Raw genomic sequence first — 24,587 nt, forward strand, 5'->3', positions numbered from 1 at the left:
TTGGCTCTTTATAAAAAGACGTGACCTCCTACTGCTCAGGTCCCTGGGGCAAGAAGGGACAAACTGCTGCTGAAGAAATTGGAAGCAGAAATACAATGACAATGAAGTAATTCTGCTGTTGGAAAGAAGAAGGGGCAAAACCAGGATGAAAGACCTCCAAACTGCAGCACTTCTGAAAACTCTGGCCCAAGTTTTCAATATCGGTGTTATTGCCTGTACCAGTGCAATGTGCCAGAAACTTCCCAGCAGCTGAGAAGGAGGCGGCAACTCTGTTGCAGACAAAGATCAGACCAGCAGAAAGATATGAGCAACCGGCAGTGAGAAAATGGTACAGAAACCAGCACAATCCCTGCAAAAGGCTTGGCAGGAATTGATCTTTGCAAAGGGCTTCAAGTGCAGATGGGCCAGGGCTTGTGGGTCCTGTGCGCCCCTGCAGCTTTCTCAGCCCCTGTGAAGTTAAAGACATTGCACAGCAGTGTTTCCAAAGGAAAGCCCAGGATTTTCCCTCAATTGAGAAACAGGACAAAGCAACTGAGTGCGTGAAAAATGCACTCATCAAGGATCTAATTTTTAAAGGGAAGAATTCTATAAATGACCTAATAAAAAAGTAATCTAATTGTTTCCACAACTGCTTCTGAAATTACCAGGGCCTTTTCTCCTCGCTTGTCATTGTTCATGGAGTCATAAATCACAACCCGGGAGATCACTCAGCTCTTGACAATTTGCAACCATACGACCAGGTCTTGTATTTGGCCGGGCTGCGATCACTGACAGGCTGTTACTTAAGCAGTTGACAGGTTCAAAATAGCACAAGCTACAAGGATACCATCAAGTAAAGAGCTTTTAATTTTTTTTTTTTTACATGCTTGTCTTCTGCTCTTGTTGTGAGCACTGTCAGAAAACATGGGTAATCCACTGTAGGTGTTACAAAATCACATTGTGAAATCTAACATGAATATAAATTTTCCTCTGTACTGTTTCTTGAAATATTTATGTGATTTCATAAGGCAGGTAAAGGTCTCTCATTTTGAAGGACATTTATTCAAAAAAGTCTTCCACGTGTTACGCACAGGCTATTTTCTTACTTCAACTGCTGAAACAGGCTTTCATCAGAAATGAAAAGCACAGGAAGCTGAAATGTTAGGAAAACTATTGACCTTCCAGAAAAACAAACAGCATCATATTGCATCTCACACCTTCTTATTTTTTGGTGGCCATCTCTCTGGATTTGTCCTCGGTGGCATTTGGATGCTGGCAGCCTGCATGATTCCCTGGGAGCAAGGTGCTGGAGCCAGGGCTCCTCTGGTTGGAAACAGAAGGAAAAGCCACCCGTCTCGTTCAGCTGCCTGAGCAGCCCGGTGGCATAGCAAAGCAAACAGTGTTACTGGCAACAAAGACAGGGTGATGACATATATATTTTAAATCCCAGCTAGTCAAACAACAGTAGGTGTTTCTCAGATGTGATCCTCTGGATGACAAATGCCCTCCTCTCTTTTGTTCCCCCAACAAAATTGAGTTTGCCCATTTTGCAGCCGTATTTCATTCCCTGGTCAGCCCTGCAGATGTGTTTTGACATTGCTCAGTGAACCTGGGCCATATTTTAAACACACAGCTGTGGAAACTGGGGTGCATCTGGCACTGTGAAACACCACGCTGGGATGTCTTGTCTTCCCTCATAAGAGCAGCAGAAAATGTCCTTCCTCAGCCACTTCACAAATAATCCCACAATTTATAAAGTTCAGACCCTTTCCTCTAGGCACTTTCTTGGATTTAATGCCATTAAACAAAAAACGTGATACTAGATATTAAGTTGAACTCATAATTTCTGGGAAACCCCTTTGTTAATCCTTCTTTTTCGAACGGTCATCCCATGTGCTGCAGCTTCTTTCTTCAAGGAAACTCTCCCATACCCAGGGAAAGTAATAAAACCAGTTTATTCAATGAATCATCAGGTGACCTAACCTTTGCTCAGAAGAAACAAGCACCTGGCAGAAAGTTGGGGCCAGGGAATCAACTTTCCTGACCCATGCAAGAGATACCAAGAAAGGAATTTAATAACCAAACGTTGGCAAGGAGAGAGCCAGCGCTACGGTGAACTTCTAAAGCAGCTTATTGGAAATGAAATGAAGAATTACCTGTGGCAGGAGTAAAAGTTGTGCAAACTACTTCATAGTGGGACGAGTGGTGAAAAAGGAAAAAGAAAAGAGCTTGTAGTAATCTCGTAGAGCAGTGGTTTGGGGTTTGTCTGGGGTTTTTTATCCTCCCAACACTGCCACCCTGAGAGAACACAGCCTTTTTAGGTGTTCTTTATTTGATTTTTTTTGCCTGGTTTCGTGAAGCCTTGGAGCACGAACAGAGGGCACCGGTGGGCAGTGTGCTAGGTAGGGGTCGAGTACTGATCTTGAAATTTTCCTAAATGCTGGCTGGAGAGCAAAGCCAAGGCAACTCCTCATGGCCAGGAACGGGGAGGACATGCTTATGGGAGAGGTACATGCTGCAGGGCACTTCCCTGGGCCATCCCGGCTACGGTACAGGAGATGAAAATGTTACTTGCACTTGCAGGGAAACCTGTTCGTAGCCAAGTCCTCCTGCTTCGTGCAGGTTTTGCAAAAAAAGATACCCAAATGCAGAGATCCTTTGCAGACAGGGCAGAACAGTAACAACTGGAGAATTTGCTTCCTTTTCACTCTAAGTAGAGCGTTATCAAGTCCAACTTTAGACTTGGATACAGTTTTTTCCCTACTGAATTCAAAGGCAAAGTGCACATCTGGCCTAGGCTCCGGTCTTCTATACACAAAATTGACCTGCCTTAAAGGAAGATCAGATCTCTGCTGATGACACTTAATAGCTAGAGCAAAACGAAGGGGCGTCACATATGGTGCAGCTGGTCAGAAATTGCTCAGTGAAACACCACTAGATACTGAGCAAAGCCAAGCAGCAGAGAGCTCTGCTGTCTTTGCATGGCAACATGGCATGAAGCAATGTGTCATCATTATATTTAAATAGAGAATGAGCCCCTGTGTAAGGGGAGCCCAGGACAAAGACTGAATGCACATAAAAACATCAACTCCAAAGAGCTGCTTTCAGAATTACAAAGGAATGAAAAACTGGAGGACAACTACCAGTCCTGCATATTCACCTTCATTTATATATGTGTGTGATTGTACAGTAATATCCGGGCTCTTCCATAGGACATTTTTAGCCAGTTAAGGAGGCACAAAAAGGCCAAGTGACATAGCCAAAGCCACAGCAGTAATTAGCGGCAGAGCAAAAAATCCGATTCTTCTCCCACGCACCCCCAATTCCATTAGTTGCTCAAACTTCTGGAGGATCATGCTTATAGAAACCAACAGGAGTTTCAGTGGTTTAAAGGTCAGGTCCAAGCACAGCAAAGCCTTGGGGCAAAAATGTGTTTCTCCTCCTCTCCCTTCCCTCCAGCAAATGTATATTCCAACACTTTCAGTAGGAAAGGTTAGTGCTTCACTGGAGTCCCTTGAATAAAGAGAAGCTTCTGGGAGCACACTGAGCAAATGGGTTATTTTGAAAGGACAAGTTAGCTCTATAATTTGCCTTCACAATGTGTTCTGCACTCTAATTACAAATGCAAACACTGTAATTGAGAACAGCATCATAAAACTCTAAAGGAAGCCATAAGTGATATAATACATGGACATGTTTACCATTTGGTGCAGCAGGATGCCTCTGTGATGTTTTCCCCATGTTTAAACAGGGTGGAGATTTGCTTTTCTTTCATAAAGTTAATTCCATGACAGCAATTCTTCCCTCAGCCTCCCTGCTCCCGAGCCTGAGTCAATTAAAACACAGCTTTCAGAAAACATTCCCTCTCATTTCTCAAGTGAGAAAAACCTCTTTTTCTTTTGAAAGATAAAAAATGGTTAATTAAAGCTATTCCAAAGGGAAGAATAAAGGGAAGAGCCTAGTGTGCTCTCCACCTGTGATGTCCCACTCTTGCCTGCAACAGCAAATAACTCAGCAGGGTGAAATGCAGAAAGGATCAGGGAGCTGTACTGCTGCTTCTCCATCTAATCTGTCCTTGGGGAGACTTCAGCCCTTCCAGCAGTTTGCAGGCGAGGGGCTCCCCACGCAGCCTTCTTCTGGGTACCTGGTGCTGCCTGGATAGTGCAGATAAGCGGTGGCTCTTGATATTCTCCACCCATTTAATGAACTCTGCCATGTGCTGGGGTGTGGAGAAGAGTTCAAAGCTCCTGTTTTTCCAAGTAAAAGAAGAGTGAGTAGTTTAGGCTGATGAATGGCAAATGAAGTCAGGCAAGCTGCTCGCAGACCGGCCGGGGGTTTGCTGCATGGACGGATAGCAGGAGGGTCTACAACAACCTGCACATGGTGCAGTCCCACATTCCTGTCTTTATCCGCTTTGTCCCTTTTTGCTCTTCTAACCCTTGTCCTCTGTCATTCCTTGGGTCACCATCCCCATGTCAAACTGGGGACCTGCTCTAAACAAAGACGTCAAACCAAGGCAAAGTCTATGGGCCTCAAAAGTCTTCCCAGACAAAATACAAAGAACAGAAGAAAAGTGGAAAATTAAATAAGTATCAGCTGTGTCCTCTGGAAAGTGCCTTTAGGTGCTGGGTTGTAGGGAGGGGTGGACAGGAGTGATGCTCAGCGCTACAGGGAGTACCGCAGGAGGAATGGTGGGACCGACCCATTGGCAGAGGAGCCAAGTGGTGCCATGGACAAATAGACTTGAGAGAGGATTAGGGCTGAGTGTGCACCAACAGGGTCCTACAAGCTCACCTAAGCTTAACAGCTGCTAAATAACATGACAAATCATGTGATTCAAACCAGAACGGTTCAACCTCCCTTTCGAGATCAATGAAGACACGTGTCCTATCTGCAGCCCGCTCTGGCTCACACGCGCGCACACCCTGTCTCTTTAGATTTGCTGAAAGCTGCTATGGCCTGATTTTCAGAGGTGCTGAGTGCCTGCAACTTGTCATGACAGGCTATACATCAAATCCATCACCTCTTGGGAAACTTGATTACCCTAGTGGAAACCCTCATTTCAAGCATTTAACTGGTTCCTACTGGTTTCAGCCAGCGAGCTAGGTTTTGGAATAGATCACTCCTTTTGGACTGCACTAATCCTTCAGGAGAAATAAATCCAAGTCCATGAAGACCAGTGTAGGAATCTACTGAAATGTCTAGAAAGGTATCAATTAAAAGGAAAAAAATTATCTATTTTAAAAACATTGAACCAATAAAAATAACTCACACTTGGCTGGTTAGAGCTGTTCATCAGGTGACTTGCTGCTGAACAGATGTCTCCAGCTGGGAATTCTTGGATGAAATTCTCTATCTTCTCCTTTTTTTATAAACCAGTTATTAAAGAAGTACATTAGAGGTTTGAAACATGTGTTCATTCAAGCCAGAAAAACAAAACAAAACAGAAACCACACATACATTGCCAAGAGAGAAGTTGCTGAGGTGTAATCACAGCTTTAAGGGGTGAAGCTCTTTATCTGAATGTTTGAAGGATGAAAACACAGTTATTAAAAAAACTGCAAATATAGAATTAAGGCTGAATATAAACAGGGCACTCGCTCTGAAAGCGTAGAGGGTCTTAGAGAAGGCTGTCCAGGAGACTTTAATCTGTTTTTTCACAGTGCTCAGAAAATGTATAAAGTGATAGTTAATTCTGTATCTAGAGATTAGCTCACAGCAATTAGAGAATTTTTTTCCCTAAATTTTCAGGCACAGTGGGTATTTTTATACATATTTTATATATATATATATATATATATATATATATTAAAATCCTAATTAATAACTGTATTACTGTTTAGCCAAAGACTCAGGCTAGAAGAGGGATAAGTGAATCTGGCGTAGCATGGATATATACTGATTGCTGCAGGAGCTGCTTCTTTTCTATCGTACAGGGTATATGCTGTGAGTATATTTCAGTGAGACTTTTGTCTCCACTAACACGTGAGGAATTGATCCCACCAGAGGATTATCTCCCTTGGTATAGCAAATCGGATGTGTCCCATAGGATTGCCATTAAAATAGACACAGAAATGAAGCAACCTTCCCTGACCACCTTTCATTCTCACCACAGCCCGTGCTCGCCTCACACTGTCCCTCTCCTTGCTGTTTTTTTCTGCGAGCCAAGGAGATGTGGTCACTGTTTATGGGATCTCAGAATGACCCATACAGCAACCGGCCAATTTGGCTGGAGAACATTTCTCTTGGGAAACACTGGGTGAGAATTTGTAGCACTGCTGTGCTGCTGGCTCTCCTGCACAAATTAATTTAACCATTCTGCAGAGAAGCTCTGGAAGCAAAGAAATAGTTACAGAGAAACTGCATCTTGCCCTAGAGACAGCCATGAGCTTTGTGAGCCCTCCCCATGTCCTGGCCGAGTCATGTTAGATCCGTTCCCCTCGGACCTTCCATAGGATCCTCGTAGCGGCCAATGATGGGAAACGTCGCCAGCTTTTCTAGGGCCTGGAGGTCTAGTGAGATTGAAGCTGGGAGGTGGTCACAATACACAGCGATACACAGACACACATGTTAAAATGCAGTTTTATTTCCCAAAGAGAAAATGGCAAGTTGCACTAGGAGCCAATATTTTGTTTGGGCAAACGGATCATAGACTGATTTTAAAAGCATCTGAGTTGGGGCTATTCAAAGCGGTGTATCTGTTTATATGTAAAAGAAGCAAAGATCGGGACGCTTTTTCTTTCCCCTGTCTGGGTAACAGCTGAATAAGTGTTCCTCAGGCTAACAAGGAGAGCAAACAAAAGCATTTCCCCAGAATTTTTCCCTTTCTTTACCCCTCTTTTCCCTTTTCATGTTTAGGACTTAAAAATGTTTGGGGAGGAAGGCAGAGGCTTGCAGAAGCCACCTCGTTTCCAGTTCTGCTCATCTTATCTCTCTGAAAAGCACAAAAGGACTTTAACATCACTGAATAACAGCTTCCTACTAAATACTTTCTCACTTTTCCTCTGCACCTGAATCTGTATGGAGGGGCTAGCGTAGGCAGATAGCTGCACTTCCTTAGGTGAATAGAGAGATTCATTCCCGAAGGGCACAATAAACCTGATCCTTCCTCTTCTGATCAACAAGAGCACAGAAGCTGCAAACCTGACCAGTACATCAAAAAGGAGCTTGAAAAATACTTTGAGCAAAAAATGCTAACGGTGCATCCTTCTCCTGTAACTGCGCTGATATTAAATCAGGAAACAGTACAGAACGACCACAAACACATATATACAGGGGCTGTCAAAACAGAAACAAAACAAAATCCCTAATGGGGACTAAAGGTGTAAAGAGCAAAAAGAAGAATATACAGCATAGGCTTTATGATTATATTTAAATCCTTATGCAGCAAATGCTGGAAAGGGAATTCCAAAAATTTTCTATATGTAAGCAGTTTTTTTGATCCAGGACTTTGTGCAATGAAAAGGAATTACAAATCAGTCTGAATGAAAGGGTACGGGTCCCAGCGGGCGTCGGAGCATGCCTGTGGATTGCTGGGCTGTAACGACAGCCCCCTGATCCTGCAAGGGCCAGGGACACGCTCAGCTCTGCCGTGAGTAGCCTTTCTGGTGCCACGGCCGTTGAACCTTCAGCGACGCTGGTCCTTCTGCGAAGATATTTGCATGGTCCTGGATTTCCTCAAGCACAACTAAGGGCAAATCTCTCTTCCCTCCTTCTTGACTGTCTAAAGATCTGACCATCAAGAAAGTCTCCTACTGAGCCGCTTGGAAAAACAGGCAACAGAGTGTGGCCAGAAAGCGGGGCTGTTCTTTTCTGGAAGATCTCCTGGCTGCTCATGGCTTTGTGACACTGGGCATAGGTCCAGGACACTTTCCCTGTCTCCCTGACATTTCCCTTCCAAGGAAACTAAAAACTCTTGGGAAGATCACTTTTCCCACCCAGCCATCTGTGCAGTACCTCTGCATTTGTAAGAGAAGCAGATAAGCAGGAGAGAAGTTTTTTCTAGTAAGATGTGGTCCAAGTTCTGAAGTGTTCGAAAAACCTTTGAATGACATGAAATGCCATCGCAAGATACTGCAGTAATTACAGTTCTTCAGCTTCTACTGGCTACTTCAGTCCCAAAAGGCAACTTCTGATCACTCAGAAAGGTTTTGGTGCTGCTTATTAGCTAAATGCTCCTAAAGGGGCTCAGAAAATTAATTCAACATGCCCGGGTTCAAGTGGGAAGCAGGACTCAGCCAAGCACAGGAAGAAAGTTGATCCTAGCAAGGCTTGAGCAGGGGATTTTGTGCTTCCAGATCAGGCATTTCTGCTAGAAACAAGTTTTACCATGGTGGCAAGGGGAATAATAACAAGAGTGTGTATTAGAAAGGGGGCTACGATGAGACCGCAGAGTTTGGAAATTATGAGAAGGAGACAAATTCCCTTGAAAACAAGTTTAGATCGACTCATTCATGGTACAATGGGTCTAAGGCTGAAAGAAACACCTAGAAGGAGAATGCTTCTGCTCTCTGCTTACCTCCCTGCCAAAGACACCCTTGTGGGACGTTGCTGAAGAGGGTGAAATGCTGCCATTTCGTCTCGAAGACACCCCCTTTCCCTCTCCAGGGTGCAGCAAGAGCCAGAGCAAACTGCAGAGGGTGCCACTGAAGAGCTGCCCTTCTTTCTGTGCACAAAAAAGCAGGAGGAAAGGCATGGCAGCCCCCCCACCAAGCCCCAGCCCCGGGGGCTTCTGAGCAGCCCTGTGCCCGGCGCTGCAGGCCCCGGCTAACCCCGAGCAGCGGGGGGCACTGAGGGAGGGAGACAGCATTGCCTCCTCAAAAAAAAAAACAAACAAAATAAAAACCCTGCTCGCCAGTTCTGCATCCCGCAACCTCGCGGGGACGCGGAGCATCACCCCGACGTGCGCTGGCGCGGTGCCCCGCGGCCCGCTCCGCGCTCTGCGCCCCCAGGGATCCCCCCCCCCAGCTCCAGGAGCCATCGCGCCCCCCGCCCCCGCCTGCACCAGCCCCCCCCCCCCCCCCCCCCCCAAGCCGCGCTGCCCACAGCCGCCTTCTGTTCCCCGCCGGCTGGAGAGGGGGTCCCAGCGCCGGCGGAGGGAGCTCGGGGACGGGCACCGCTCCGGGGGCAGCCGCGACCCCCAGGTGACACCTCCCTGCGCCAGGGAGCTGCTCCGCACCCGGCCCCCCCCCGCTGCCGAGACAGCCGAGCTCACGGCTTTAATTAAACCTGGTGCCTTCAAATCAATCCCCTAAATGACGCCGTCCCGTACAGCGATACCCGTCGGGGTGCGCTCATTCTGCAGGACCCCCCCGCCGCCGAGCAAACCCCAAACCCGCCGCCCGCACACACTGATCCATCGTCCTCCCCCACTCCCCACCCCCACCCCAAGCGGGGATTTAATGCTGGACACTGCGAAGCCTCGGGGAAGAAAAATACCCCCACAAAAACCTACCATTCTGAAGTGTTGCTCCACTCCCTGGTCACAGATCCACCTGTGAAAACGTGTCTAAAGTTAGTACTGGGATTTGCCCCGCTCTTAACTGGTTCAGGCTAAAATCTGCAGAGATCCCAGTTAACCCAGGAGGATACAATAGCTTGTTTTGTACCGCAAAGCTGCTGTACAGACTTTGTCCAAAGAATGTTGCACATTTTACTTTGACAATCCCCGCAGAAAAGAGAGAGGGAGCGAGAGGAAACAAAGGCTTATGATTACCATTAGTAATTTAATCCTAAATTCGTGGGCCATTCCCATCAGCCCGAACAAGCAAACATCAACACTTTTCTTTCTCATGCACATGGATCTGCGATAGATGATTAACCAGGTCCCTCGCTGCTTACACAGGGGAAAAAGATCCTGACAAACAGCACGGTGTCTGCCGCAGTTTGGGAAATTAAAAATCAAGCGAGGGAAGGTAAGGTTTAGGAAAGCGATGCCCTTCTCTGCCCTTTCCTCCACCAGTGCGGGCTGGCAGCCACGGGGGATTTCGGTCTGGGTGTTTGTTTCTTAACAAAACTCCCATTGCAGGCAACATACCCCACTAATGTTATGGGGTGGAAAAGGTAATTCTGAGGAAACGTAGCAGTCGGCTACCAAAAACGAGGAGCGCTTCTCACAGAACCAGTAGCGTGGAAAATGCATGTATAACAGCCGTCTTATTTTTTATCAGTTACCTAGACCTGCTGTTTCTAAGAATTGGGGATTGGGATGCCACCGTAATCCGATTCCCTTTCTAAATGTCACCCCACGATTCAGGCTGAAGCGCTGCCAGACCAAACACGTGTAGGCATCTGTATGCTCCAGTGTTAAGACGAGCTTTCAAATTTCTGTTTCTCCAGGACCCCCACTGCCCTGCCCTGGGCGGACACGCCGGACCGAGCTGATCTGAAATGACACTATCATTTTCTTTGAACTCTTCCCGATTTTGAAAGGGAGTTTGCGAAAGGGAGGGGGGAGACGAAAGAGAGCGGGAAGAAGTTATTCTTTACTCGAAACTAACCTTCAAAAAACGGATCTTTAAAAATAGAAAAAAAAAAAAATAGAGCGGCTCGACTAGCAGCTTTCGGGTGTAGGGAGAAGGTGGCAAATAAACAAAAATTGCTCGGAAGGCTTGGGCGGGAGGCGAGCTGAGCCCCGGCGCTGCGATGCCGGGCAGGGGTTGACTCTTTCCCCCCACCCCAAGGGTGGTACTTTTCCTCCGCGGGCGCGGAGGGGCCGGGAAATCCTTCCCGCAGAAGCCGGCAGCTTCTTTGCCCCGCGGAGGCTCTGAGGGCGCGGGCGGCCGCGTGGGGCCGGGGTGCGCGGAGCCCCCCTGCGCGCAGCTCCGCGCCCGCGGCCCCCGGCTCGACGGGCAACTCCTCCTGCGCTGCCTCGCCGGGCTACTCAGCCCAGAGCCCTCCTCTTCCAGCAACGTTATTTCTTCCCCAGCCATTATTAAAAAAAACTATAGATCGCACGGAGGAGCATCTCCCCCCCCCCCAACATATCCAGCCCGGCGAGAATAACCTTTGGTGACTGAATTAAAAGCTCCTCAATAAACAAAATTAGCCTTTAACTGGAGTTTCGGGGCACAAAGCGGTTCTTCCTTTAGCCGGCCGCGAAACACCGCAAGTTTTTGTGGGACAATGCGTTTTGTAGAGGGATGGAAGAGCAAAGAAGAGGACCCAGAAAGTGCCCTGAAATTTTATCACGATAAGGATGGACGCGCAAACCCGATCTGTAATTTACAGCTTAAAAGATTAAGAACAGAGACAGAGTATGTATGGACAGGGAGATAATCAGATCAATGCTTCCTCCGCCTTTCAGTAGCTCCACCTTGTGAATATACCTCAGTAATTATGAGAGGAAAAAGTATTATCCATCTAATGGCGCATTTTGCAGGGCTGCATCCTAGTTTCCCGAGCGCTCGCCAGGCTCCCCTTTCCCTCACCGGCAACGGTAACGTTTAACGTTAAAATAAAGCTCTCCCCAAGCATCTCCCAGGACCTCATCAACGATAACTACCGTGGACCCACCCGGGAGGCGCTCGGCTCCCCCGAGCCCCCGGGGAGGCAGCAGTTGCCGGGCGGGGACCCCCGAGCTCCTGCCCCAGCTGCTCTGCCTGGGTGCCCGGGTCCCCCCGCCCGGCCCGGCCGCTCCGCGGAGGGGCACCGCGCACCCCTCCGCCTCCCCGTGCCTCGGGGCCGCTCGTTAACAGCGAAAAAAAGGCGATTTTCCAAGTCTGGCACTGATGGGAAGCCTGCAGCGCGGTGCCAGTGCGGACCCCGGAGCCCCCAGCATCGCCCGGGGGGGTTGCCCGTGGGCAGCGCCCGGGTTGGGGAGGGTGTTCCACGCGTGTCCTTCCACACGCGCGTTTGGAGCAGGGCAACCTGCGGAGGGAGGTGTGCCCGCTCCCGGAGCGCAGCCCCGCTCCACCCAGGATCGGGGTGCCGAGGGACTCGCTCACCCCCGCGGGACGACAACGCGTGGGGGCACCGGCGCTGCCCGCTCTTGCTGGGAGTTATGTCCCCTCCAAACGTCGTGGGGAAAAAGTCAAACGAGGCATTGCCGCACGAAAGTAAGCCTGCACTGGGAAGGGGGATTTCACCCAATTCCCCCTCCCTGGTTTCCACCTCCTCCTGGAGGGAAACCTCCTGGTTTCCATCTCCTCCTGGGCCCCGCTGTCCCAGGGACCCCCGGAATTGGTTGGGTCTTTTTCTTTTGTTTTGTAGGGGACTTTGCGCGATTCTTGCCTCCTCGGCTCCCTGCGCGGCCGCGGCTGGCTCCGCCGGGCTGTGGAGCCGCGGGAGCCGCGGGGCCGGGCTGCGGGCATCGCCCCGGGGCCGCCACGGAGGGACCCACGCTGGGGGGAGGTGTGTGTGTGCCTCCGCTTGGGGACTTTGGCAGTGTTGTCCCAGCTCCAGAAAGGCAGTCCCCTCCTAATTAATTTGTGAAAAGCAGACGGATCTTGAACTTTTTTCTTCTTTTGGCTAAATCAGGGTGAGGCGGGGGAATATGGGAGATGCTGAGGTGCGGGGGGCGGAGGCGCAGCTCCGGGCCGGGACCGCTCCCGCGTCGCTCCGCTCCCTCCCGCCCGTCCCCCTTTTTTTCCGGGTGTTTTTTTCCCCGTAAAAAGTATTTGTTATTCTCCAAACGGACACTTGGGGTCGCACTTTCTGTCTGTTTGAGCGTAAAAACAGTGTAAAAAGAAGCTCTAATCTCCCTTAATCGTTACAAAATGTTCAAAAAAAATCCTGTTACCGGACAAAAAAAAAAAAAAAAAAAAGGCAACTAAAAAGCCTTACGAGCCGAGTACTCCTTTGCATGCAGTCACTCACTCAGGGAACAGCAGAGGAAAGCAAACACGGTCCCCTCAGAACCGAAATGTAATTATATTTTCTCCCTCCTCTCCCTAATATTTGCAATTGTCTGTGTCAATGCCTTTGCTTTACTTTAGGGAGAGATTTGCTTCCTGTGACCGGGAGGATTTCCCCGGTTGTATAAGGAGAGCTGGCAGCCGTGCCGAGCCGGTGCTTCCCTCGCCCCTGGGCCCCCGCAGCCCCCCCGCACCACCCCGCAGCCCCCGCGCTCGCTCCCGGCCCGGCGCGCTGCGCCTTCGTGGCCGTTTTTCCCGTGGTACCTTCGCATTCGGGGTGGGTTTAGGTGAAGTTGGAAGGGGCGACGCATGTGCGTGGGGTGGGGTGCGGGGATGTGGGGCGGGGGGGAAGCTGCCGCCTTGAAATTTGCTACGGGACGGCAGCGGGGAAAAAGGGACTTTGTTATATTTAGAACAAAGGGACGGGCAGGATGTCCCCGAGCCCTCCTCCTTTGTGGATTGCAGAGGGCGAAGGCGGGGAGGGGGGGGTGCGTGTGTATAAATAAATAAATAAATAAATCAAAGAGCGGGCGAGGGTGCGGGAAGGGGCCGTGCGGGATCGCCCGGAGGAGCGGGGCTGGGAGCGGCGGCCGCTCAGCTGGCGCTGCGGAGCTGTCACGGCGCGGCCCGCCCCGCCGCCGCCCCCCGCCCCTCCGCCGCCCCCGCCGCCGCCGCCGCCGCCGCCGCCCGCCCGGCCCCGCCGCCCGCCCGGCCCCGCCGCCGCGCTGCCATTGGCGCGGCCGCCGCCGCCCGGCCCCGCCGCCCGCCCGGCCCCGCCGCCGCGCTGCCATTGGCGCGGCCGCCGCCGGCCCCGGCCCCCGCCGCGCTCTCGGCGGGCACGGCCGTATAAGAAGCCAAGGGGGGCTGCGCTGCGAATCACAGCTGCACAACGAGCGCTGGAGGCGGCAGCTACAGCGGAGACCTGGGTTTCTCTCGTCCCCCCTCTCCTCCTTTTTTTTTTTTTTTCCTCCTCCTTCCCCTCCTTCCTCCCCCACTTCCCTCCCCTTCCCCTGCGCTGCCAGAGCCAGCGAAAACTCCCGTGCAAAGCCCAGCCACCGCCGCCAAATAGCCAGTGCGCTCCCCGGCCGCCTGCTCGGACTGGAAAGTTGCGGCAGACTCCGGTGCTCCGCTGCCGCGGGGAGAAGGCTCCGGACTTACAAAACCCAGAGGGGGGCACGGGCTAGACGTTTCGCACCGTCCTTCCTCTTCCTGCACAGACCCGAAGGCAGCATCTTTGTTTTGGTTTGCTTTTGCCCTTCCTGCTGCCGCTCCTTTCTCCTTGCGACCGGGTGTCCGAGCGCCGGGAGCTGCCGCAGCCCGCGGTGCGTCGCGAACGCTGCTACAAAAAGGCAGGAGACGTCCAGGCGGCCCCGGGTGCCGGCTCGTCCTTGGCTTTGCTGCTCCGGGCTGAAGAAGCCCCAGAAGCCGGGAGAAGGAGGCGGCGGCGGCGGTGGAGGGGGAGCAGAGGAAAGGAAGCGAGAAAGCAAAGCCAAAGTTGATTTGGAATAAGGGAGCGCGGCCAGCCCTCTGCCAGGCTGCGCGCTGGAGTGAGGTCTCCAGCCCCCTCCGCCGGGAGAGGTGCCCGCAAGACAGCGATGGCCGGAGAGCTCAGCATCGGAGCCGAGCTGCCCACTAGCCCCCTGGCCATGGAGTATGTCAACGACTTCGACCTGATGAAGTTCGACGTGAAGAAGGAGCCCCTGGGCAGGAACGACCGCTCGGGCAGGCACTGCACCCGCCTGCAGCCTGCCGGCTCCGTCTCCTCCACCCCCATCAGCACCCCCTGCAGCTCCGTGCCCTCCTCGCCCAGCTTCAGCCCCACCGAGCAGAAGACCCACTTGGAGGACCTGTACTGGATGGCCAACAGCTACCAGCAGATGAACCCCGAGGCGCTGAACCTCACCCCAGAGGACGCTGTTGAAGCCCTCATTGGGTCCCACCAGGTGTCCCAGCAGCTGCAAGGCTTTGAGAGCTTCCGGGCCCACCACCACCACCATCACCACCATCACCAACACCACCACCAGTACCCTGCGGTCACTCACGAAGACCTGACCGGCAGCGGGCACCCTCACCACCACCACCACCATCACCACCAGGCCTCTCCCACTCCCTCCACCTCCTCCAGCTCCTCCCAGCAGCTCCAGAACTCGCACCAGCAGCATCCCCCCTCCAGCAGCGTGGAGGACCGGTTCTCGGATGACCAGCTGGTCTCCATGTCCGTGAGGGAGCTCAACAGGCACCTCCGAGGCTTCACCAAAGATGAGGTGATCCGCCTCAAGCAGAAGAGGAGGACCTTGAAGAACAGGGGCTATGCCCAGTCCTGCAGGTATAAACGTGTCCAGCAGAAACATCACCTGGAGAACGAAAAGACCCAGCTCATTCAGCAGGTGGAACAGCTCAAGCAAGAAGTGACCCGGCTCGCCAGAGAGAGAGATGCCTACAAGCTCAAGTGTGAGAAACTTGCCAGCAACGGCTTCAGAGAGGCTGGCTCCACCAGTGACAACCCGTCTTCCCCTGAGTTCTTCATGTGAGTGCTTAACAAAAATAATTAAAAAACAAACAAAAAAACCCCACCCCCCAAACCTGACCCCGTCACCTTCCCCCCCGCTCCCATCCTCCTCTGACATCTCCATCCATCTGTCTGCTTGACTAGAGAGAAAGAAGGAGAGAAAAATAGAGACTTGATTTTTTTTGCAGCATCCAGTCTTCTAGAGTAGCTGTGGGAAAAGTAGGCTGGGGGTGGGGACGGGAGAGGTAAAGTGCAACTTTTTGACTTTCGTTTGCGAGTTAGAGAGAGGGACAGAGGCAGAGGCAAAGGCAAAAAGGACAAGTGAAGCATTTTATAGATTGCTTGCTTGCAGAACGAGATGGACTTTAAGAGAATAATAATAAAAAAGGACAATGAACAAGCCATCTATAACATACTGCCTGCTTGGAAAGAGAGAGGACATATACAGCACCATCTCATGCACAATTTCCCTGCTTGGAAAAAGAGAATAAATAAAAAGGACAATATATGCAAACTCTTCATATATTGCCTGCTTTGAGAAGTAAGTTACAGGACTCAGATGGGACGTTCAATCTAAGAAAGGAAAGAAAGAAAGAAAGAAAGAATGAATGAAAGAAAGAAAGAAAAAAAACTCATCAGTTTTATTGCCTGCTTGATTATATAGAAAAATACGAAAATCTGCATTAAAAATATTAATCCTGCATGCTGGACATGTATGGTAATAATTTCTATTTTGTACCATTTTCTTGTTTAACTATAGCATGTTGATCATCGATCATAGATTTCTGTTGTTGTTTTGTTTCATCAATAAGAAAAGCATCACAAGTTATCAAAGTTTTTACTGCTTGTGCAGTTTTGTTCGTTGGTTTTGCTCTCTTATTTTCTTTTATGGTTGTTAGCTTGTAAATATCTGCTACTTCAAACCTCACAGGAGAGAAAAAAAAAACAACAAAAACAAAATAACATTTCAGCAGGCTGGTTATACGGTTTGTTTGGTATTAAAGAGATACTTAAGGAAAAAGTTATGGGCATTTTGCATTAGAAAAAAACCCAACTTTGTATATCTGGTGCACTTTTAAGTTGTTTTGGTTTTTTTTTGTTGTTTGTTTTAGTTTTCATTTTGGTTTTTGTTTGTTGGGGCAGAAGCAAAAACGCCTGAATGGCATTGACAAACCTAAACTTAACAGGGAAAAACTCTCATCGGTCACTAGAGCCTACTCCGTGCTTTAAAGTGGCAGCGAAGCTCTTTCCTTCAGGACATTTCCCAGCCTGGAGTGGTTAGGCTTGGCCATATAGTTTCCCTTCTGATTGTACACTCAGGAAGCGAAGGACGGACGAGATACCAGTTCCTTTTAAGAAACAACTGCCCCTTGATTTTCGGTAAATAAAGAAAAGAAAAAAAAAACCTCCTCCTGGTTACGAGTCAAGTTGCAATAGCAGCGAGGGCTCGGTGTCGCCACTGAAGTTAGGTTTCTCGATGGTAGCAGCAGATGAGTGGGCTGGAAAAGCATATAAAACTAAACCTTTTTTTTAAGAAGACATACTGCAACTTTTAAGTGTATTCTTTTGCGATGATTTGTAATCTGCTTCTCTGCTTCCCTATGCAGCGAGTGAAAGTTTTAGCCAAAATTTATTTGCAGTTGTATAGTAGTAGTAGTTTGGAGTCTTATGGGTGTTTTTATTACTTTTTTTTTTTCCTCCTGCAGGTCAGTAAAAGGATTTACGTTGCACTGACAAAAATACCAAAATGAAAACTTATTTTTTAGTTTCCTTTTAGGATAGCTGGCACTGCTGGCCGGATGCATTTTAAGTTTGTATTAGTTTATAAATTAACAGTAATAACAAGATTGTAATGAACAGCATGGTGCTTGCAGTTTTAAATATTGTGGATATTAGTCATGCATCAGAAAACGATCTTTGGTTTTTACTGATTCAACTGTGTTGAAATCAAAAACATTGCAGCAGCGGAAAAAAAATGTTTTTATTTCATGTAAAGTTCTGAAGGGATCAATTTCAAATCCTGCTTATGATATGAAAAATATTAAAAAACCTGGTCTATTGTAGTTTTATTCAGACTGGTTTCTGTTTTTGGTTATTAAAATTGTTTCCTATTTTGCTTATTAAAATCATTGAAATGGCATTTCTTGGAGGGGACCTGCTTCTCTGACGTCTCGTGTTCCGGGAGAGAAAAAAAAAAAAAAACCCACAAAAAAAAAAGAACCACCCCAGAAGGGAAAGCCCTGGGCGGCTGCTGCCCCTCGCTGCGCCCTGCCTCGGCGGCCGCCCCGCTCCCCTCCGGACGCCCGGCGCGGGGGGTGCGGAGCTGCTTTGCCCACCCGGGAACGCCGCTGCACGCAGGGTAGGACCGCTCAGCCGTGCGCCCTCCTCCGCTTTGCCCACGCCTGGCCCGGGGCGGGGGGCGAGCATCGCCCCCCACTCCGCGCCGTGGGGCCGCCGGGAGCGGAGCGGCGGGAGCCCCACGGCGGGCCCGGTGCTGGCGGGGCGTCTCGCCCCGTCCCCCCGCCCCCGGGAGCCTCCGGGCTGAGCCACCCCCGGGCTGCCGGCGGGGGGAAACGCTAAGTGCAGGCACTTTTTTTGTTTTCCTTTTTATTTTTTTTGCATTAGAAAATGAGAGGACTTGGACAAGTCTGTCCTTTCCTTTCCTCCGGGTCCTCTGGGATGCGGGCTGGCCGTCCACTTTCCTCCTCTCCATCTGCACGTTCTATTTATTTCGGCTTTTTTCTTTTTATTTTCTTTAATTATTATTTTTTTTTAAAGCATGAGCAAAGGGCAGTTTAGAAGACTCTTTAGATGTGTGTGGAGAAGGGGACAGGCCACCCCCCAGGGCTCAGCACCTCCAGAGACACCACCACCCATCAGCCGCTTTCAAGACAGACAGTCCCGCAGCTCCCTAAATTGCAGCCAGAGGAGGTTAGAAATCGGCCCCGCTCCTCGCCCGGGTGCGGGGAAGGGAGCCCCGCAGCCGGGCCGCAGCGTGCCTGGGAGCTGCTGCTCTGAGAGTGTGAAAACCGCGTCGAACTTTAAAATCCCTCTTTAAAACCAAAATCCAAGGCACCACACAACCAGAAATGATCGCCTCTCTGCCCCCTGCTCCTCTTCCCAGCAGCAGCAAGCTGCCTTTGCAGGGACAGCATAAGGCACGTTTGGAGAACAAACCGGTTAAGGACAAGAGTGTGGGAAAAAATTAAAAGCAAATACAATAACTTTAAAACAAAATCCCCTCTGAAATCCCAGCCGCATCCCTGCCTTGTCAGAGCCAGCTGGGCCAGCCGCTGGGCTGGGGGGGCTTGGAAGGGACCGGGGCCAGTCCCAGCCCCCCGGCTACATGAGTCAGGCCTGGAGAGGAGAACAAGCTCGTACCCTGCTGCCCTGCCAAGGGGGGACAGGAGTTTGCAGAGGAAAAGGATGAGAGCGCCTGGCTTTCCCTGTATAGCCTCCCCCTTTGCCAGTAAATGCTATGGCTGCAGAAAGCCTGAGAGGAATATTGTTTGTGGGAACTGCCACCGCATATTAATGTCCCCTCATGCATGCATTGAATAAATCACTAGGGCTAATTGAACAACAACAACAAAAAATAGGAAAAACAGGCCTTAGAAAAGCCCTCCAGCTTCCCACCGCGGAGCTGTGTCAGCGGCGGGGCAGCCCCGCGGCACGGCGAGGGCGGCCGCAGCGCCCGGTCCCGTTCCTGAGGTTGAATTTATCCCATTTAAAAGAAAAGAAAAGAAAAAAACCAAACGCAGCCAAGCAGCACCGCGGGCGACAGCGCGGGCTGGTGGGACCGGGACCCGCCGGCGCTGGGGGACGGGCCCGGCGGGACGGCGCGGAGCGGGCCCCGGGCGGTGGGCTGCCCTCCCTCCCGGGGGTCGGGCTGCCTTCCTCGGGCCGCCCCGGGGGCTCCGGACGGGGCCTCCGACATGTCGAGGGGGGCGAAAAACAACCCGCACTCGCGCTCGGCCCGGCCTGCGGCTGGGGAAGGCTCGGCACCGGCACCGGCACCGGCACCGGGGACAGGCAGCCCGGGGCTGGGGTCGGGGCCGGCAGGGCCTGCTGCCCCCCTGCCCGCCCCCACCCCCGGGGGGAGCCCCATGAGCGGACGGTGACCCCCTCCCAGCTTCGCTCGCCTATCGCCATCCCCGAGTAGCGACTTGGCTCTCTCGCCGTTCGTCGCTGATTCATAGAAGGGGTGTTGACCCAGGAGCTGGGGGCACGATGGAGAGCAGTTTCTTGAAGCGAAAGCACAAAAAGGGAACCCCCTCTTTTCCTCCCCGGGACCGGCCTGCCCGCGGGGTGCTCCCCCGGGCGCGGGGGGCCGTGCGGCTCAGCTCGGGGCCGCCCTCCGGGGCTCCCCGCTTTCCACCCGCAGCGCTGCGGGGGAGCTGCGTGTCAACAGCGGGTGATAAAGCATCTTCCCTCCCCAAAACCCTCTTCTTCCCCCTCTCCGGACGTGTTGCTTTGCCTGCGCGTCCTCTGCCCGTCCTTTGAGCCACTTTTCCCCACGCACATCCCGGCCGGGGTCTGGGGGCCCCTCCGCGCCCCGGAGGTGCGGTACCCCCGGGCAGCCCGGCCTCCCCCGGGGCTCGGAGGGGGCCGGGACGCTCCAAAGGCTGCCGCACATCGGGGCTCTGGCAGTCCCCACGAACGACACGGCTCGGAGGGGCCGAGCGCTGACCACCTCCCGCTCCGAAAACCTGCCAGCCGCCCCTGAGGCTCTCCGGAGCGAAGATGCTGCAAACCGCCTCCCAGAAAGCCCGGTGTAGGCAGGGAGCGGTCCCGACCCCGACCCGCTCCTTGCAGTCCCGGGGAGGATGGGGTCGGGGTGCCAGCGAGGTCCAGGACCGGGCCGCGCACCCCCGGCCGGAGCAGGGGGTCGGGGGCTCTGGGGTGTGCTGGGAGCAGAAGCGTGGGTGCCTTCACAGCCAGGAATGCGCGGGTGGGAGCCCCCCGAGAGCAGCACGGCGGGGGCCGGCTGGCTGCCCTGCACCCCCGGGGGATCTGGGGTGGGGCGGGGAAGAGCCCAAGGCTTGCACCGCCACATCGGGCTGCCGGACGGCGGTTCACGGGGTGATCTCAGTGTAGCGCAGGAGGAGGATTCCCTCCAGTGAAAAATCGTATTATTTTGTTTGATCTCGCTGTTTTGCAAGAGCTATTGCTAACAGCTGGAGCGAGATCTGCATCCCCCGCCGGGGCAGAGGTGACGGCCGGCTAAGGCTGCTCCCAGAATTAAACGAGACACTCAGACAGGAAACACAATTGGCACCCCCCCTTCATTTACTGTCACAAAACTTCGAGACTATCTCAGCCAACCGTTTAACAGACTCTTTTCGATATTCCCTTCCCTCCAGGAGAGTGTATAAAACTGATTGTCTTTAATTCCAAAACAGAGAAAAAGACTTTTTTGAACTAAAGATAGAAACATCGCTTTCAGAGTTTCCAGAGATGCTGAGCGCCGCTGCCGGCCGGCAGATGAGTGCTCGGTGCTGGGGTGGGCAGGCGAGATGTGTTATGAGGATGAGCCAGGGCTTGCGAGATAACTGTTCCCAGCTGCTTTAGGGCTTAATTTTTCTTTCTTTTTTTCTTTTTCCCTTCCCTTCCCCACCCCCCCCCCACCCCCCCGCCCTTTCGGGCTGGCGCGGTGCCCGCCTGGCTCTAGCAGGCTGGTGGTGTCGGTGATTGACAGACCAAGGTCAGGGAAGCTCTTTCGGGGCGGTGGGTGTTAGGTTTCGGGGAGGACAGATAAAACATCTCCGGCGCTCGGGAGAGCCCCCTCCGGCTCCGCGGCCGCGCAGCCCCGTGCGCAGGCTCCGCGCCTCCCGCCTGCCGGCACGTCCTTCCCCGCCGCCGCTTCGGCTCCCGGGGGTGTCCCTCTTGTCTTCTTTCTTTTTTAAATTCTAAGTTTTGATCTTCTCCTTGCAGGATTGAAGGAGTACTTCCCTGCCATCGAGGGGGAGAAAGCTATTCTGCTCCTTATTTGGACAAGTTTCTGTTATGGTTTCTTTTTTTTTCTTTTTTTTCTTTTTTTTTTTAAATCATTATGTTTCACTCCATTAAGGTTACAGTAAATCTGAAGTTACGTGCGCACACACATACACACACACTCTAAATAGCTTATTGCATAATACTGCGTAGCGTGTTCAGTAATGTAGCATGCAGCGGTCTGATAGGATCCCACACTGGACTTTTGTTTTATGCAAGAAAGAGAAGGAGAAGAAGAAGGGGCGGGGGAGGGGGGGGGGAAAGGAAGCTTTCAAGTGCTGCCTTTTCTTGATTTTTAAATGGTGACTTTCAGTAGTGAATTCTGAACACAGCATGAGGTGCTGCAAAACGTTTTTTTGCTATTGCATCCAGAACAGGGAAGAGACAATTTATATTTGTGAACTGGTCCCGCGTGTCGTGGTGTGTGGAAGTTTTAGAAAACAGATTGTGCTGTGCTTGAGACCCAAGGTACTGCAAATCCTTTGCCTTAAACAGAATTGCTCCGATGGGGGCTTTTTGTATTTACAGGTTTGTCACAATATGGTTAGAATAAACACTGCACTAAAGAGGGAAAAACCCTATTCAACATAAAGAAAGAGACATGTTTTCCTGTCCCACGGAGGCTGCTATTAGGTTTTAGAGATAGTTGTCCTCTGCCATGTTTTATTTCCCCTTTTAAAGTTTCACTGTTTGTCTTAAGGCACAGATTCAAAACACTGCATTTCCACTTTATACATGTGTTCTCTTAAAAGATTTGTTTAGATAAGGAAACCAATGCTAAGTGTTCTCACTTGAAAGAAATTCAATATATAGAATGATAAGCTGCTGCTAAAATATATAAAAAACACTTAAATTAATAATAAGAACTTGTTCTGAGGCAAAATTCAATTTTACTTCCTATTATGCAATCTTTGCATGTAAAGTTGCTTTAATGCAAAATAGCAGCTCATCAAAAATTCTGTTTTATTGGTATCAAAAATTTATGATATCCTGAGGCATGAGGGGCAGAGAGCAAGGTAGGAAAGCTGTGTCCTTTTACCAAGTTTAGTGCTTTCTTTAAAGAAACATCTCAAACTTATTTCTCCCCCCTTCTTCCTCGTTTTTGGAGGCAGTGGGCGAAGGTTTATAACAGAGAAAACTCCTCCACTGACAATGTCACTGTGCAGCTCTAACACACCATTTTGTTAACTGTACCCTCTCTGCAGGCTCTCGCTTTCACCGCAGTACCGTGAGATACTAGGACGTGTCCACACAAATACAGAGATGGGATTATTTCTAAACTCTGATGTTTTCGTTCAGTATTGCAATAATGTATATGTATTGCAAATATATGTGCATCATTTGTGCCTGTATTTGACTATCGAAGCTTGCCACCGCCCACTGATAAATTGTAGAGATCTGATTCTGCTCTAGCCTGGACTTCTCACTAATGAGACTTCATTTGTTTCCAGAAAGGTCCTCCTGGCTTTATAAAGGATATTAAACACTCAGTGACAAGGGCGTTGTGTTCAGTATGATTTTTTTCTGAAGTAAGCATGGCCAGGAATCAGTGCCAAGCACCTGAAATCTGCATTCATAAAAGTAAACGATACTTACTCCTTCTTCACTAGAACTTCAAGCAGTTTATTAAAAGAGGCCACTGACCTTCTACAGCAGGGGAAACCGAGGCTCTGAGAGGTGCAGTGACCTGGCCAAGGTGAGCTGCAGACTGATGGCAGGGCTCAGGCTGACAAGTCTCTCTGGGCTGTGCTGCCTCTCCTCCTGCCACTGCAGCTGGAAGCACCAGGCAAGATCACTGACTGCCAGGGATCGTGAGGGAGGAGAAGGCAGCACAAGCCCCTCTAATCCTGCGTTTTTATGGGTCCTGTCTTATTTACTGTTGAATGGAGCAGAAACTTTCCTGCTGGTTCAGGGGGACCATTCAGAAAAGAAATTATAGAGGGCAATAAACCTGCACCTTGGACTTCTGCTAACTGCTTCTTCCTTGCTTTTATGCACACAGGTCTCTGGATCTGCATTTTCCCCCGGTTTAAGGCAGCCAACAATTATAGGCAAAAGGCTTTTGAGTCTGAAATCTCTGCTCGTGTGATTCTAAAGGAAAGCTTTTACATTTTTCCTCCGTCTAGCCCCAATCTGTTATTGTCCAACGACATCCAGTTCCACGTGTCATGTTAGTTCTAGTGCAATGCTACCATCAGCTCTAGCACTGAGCCATCCCGTGGTGGCTGAGGCTGATAAACACAGGGTGCATTCAGGACACCAGAAAGAGAGGACTGCTGAACTCCTTTTGACACAGGCCATCCTTATTTTTATGTCAGCCTTGACCCTTGGATCAAGCATTTTATTCTGGGTATTGCAGTGGCAACGCTACACTGGTCTGCGAGAGCATGTGCTGATCTCAAGGATTGGAAGAGCACAAATTCATTAGGTTCAGCATTGGTTTTGCGGACCGATAGCTTAACCCCCTCCACAGACGGATAAAAGGGATATCAAGGCTGTTAGCAGAAAATGGTTTTGGAAGGGTATTTCCAGGTCCTCACTTACCTAAAGTCATGCACCCAAAAAAGCAGGGTATTAAACAAATACCTGTGGGCCTCTGGGGCTATGTATAAGTGACTCATGCATAAGTCAGACAGACAGACAGGAATCATGATAATAACAATAAAAATTAAGAAATATCTGTTGCTCTCTGATTTGCAGTATTACCAGACCTCTCTCATGCAGGGATTTCTGTCCTGCTGCATGCCGACTTAAACCATGAGGTGACACAAAAGAAAAGAACCCTTTCCTGGTAACATTAAACAGCAGATAAGTTTAAATTTGAAACAAACAGATTTTATAGTCAAGGTACTCAGCTCAATAGCTTGGATAAATTTTAAAACATAGCAGAGGTATCAGCTGGTCTCTGTTCTAGAATATAAACCCATTTGATTTCTATTAAATAAGTCTTGTGTCTTTTAAAAGAAGCCCTTCCCCATAATCTGTTTTCAATTGAACACTACAGTAAATATATTAAGATTACTGCATCACATTGTTTACAGATGAAACAGTTTAAAGGTGAAAATATTTTTGGTTTAAATCTTCTGTGTTTTAAAATGAAAGGCATTTCTGGAGTAGCTGCTGAAAAACAAAAATACCCAAAAAAAAAAATGTAAAAAGGAAGAAGGTAAAACATGGCACTGTGAGAGTTAAGCAAGGTCCTAGGATCCAAGTAAATATTTATATGAGTTCTCAAAGAGGGGAGAAAAATC

General features: G+C 50.4%; 1 protein-coding gene and 1 long non-coding RNA gene across 3 annotated transcripts; one reads left to right on the plus strand and one right to left on the minus strand.

Annotated features, from left to right (window-relative positions):
- Nucleotides 1-823: 823 nt before the first annotated feature.
- On the minus strand, nucleotides 824-8,643 carry LOC135315745 (uncharacterized). Of its 2 annotated transcripts, none has more exons than XR_010375248.1 (3): nucleotides 8,498-8,643; nucleotides 5,252-5,341; nucleotides 824-1,302 (listed from the first exon to the last, which is right to left on the minus strand). It is a non-coding gene; the product is annotated as an uncharacterized LOC135315745 (long non-coding RNA). The 2 variants fall into 2 exon arrangements; XR_010375249.1 differs by having other exon boundaries at nucleotides 824-4,226.
- A 5,052-nt stretch (nucleotides 8,644-13,695) lies between these two features.
- Nucleotides 13,696-17,482, plus strand: MAFB (MAF bZIP transcription factor B). Its single transcript, XM_064465760.1, has one exon. It carries the CDS (start codon nucleotides 14,429-14,431, stop codon nucleotides 15,362-15,364), a length of 936 nt encoding a protein of 311 aa, XP_064321830.1. The 5' UTR covers nucleotides 13,696-14,428; the 3' UTR covers nucleotides 15,365-17,482.
- The last annotated feature ends 7,105 nt before the right edge of the window (nucleotides 17,483-24,587 follow it).

This window comes from Phalacrocorax carbo, chromosome 14, assembly GCF_963921805.1.
Source record: "Phalacrocorax carbo chromosome 14, bPhaCar2.1, whole genome shotgun sequence".
Taxonomy (NCBI): domain Eukaryota; kingdom Metazoa; phylum Chordata; class Aves; order Suliformes; family Phalacrocoracidae; genus Phalacrocorax; species Phalacrocorax carbo.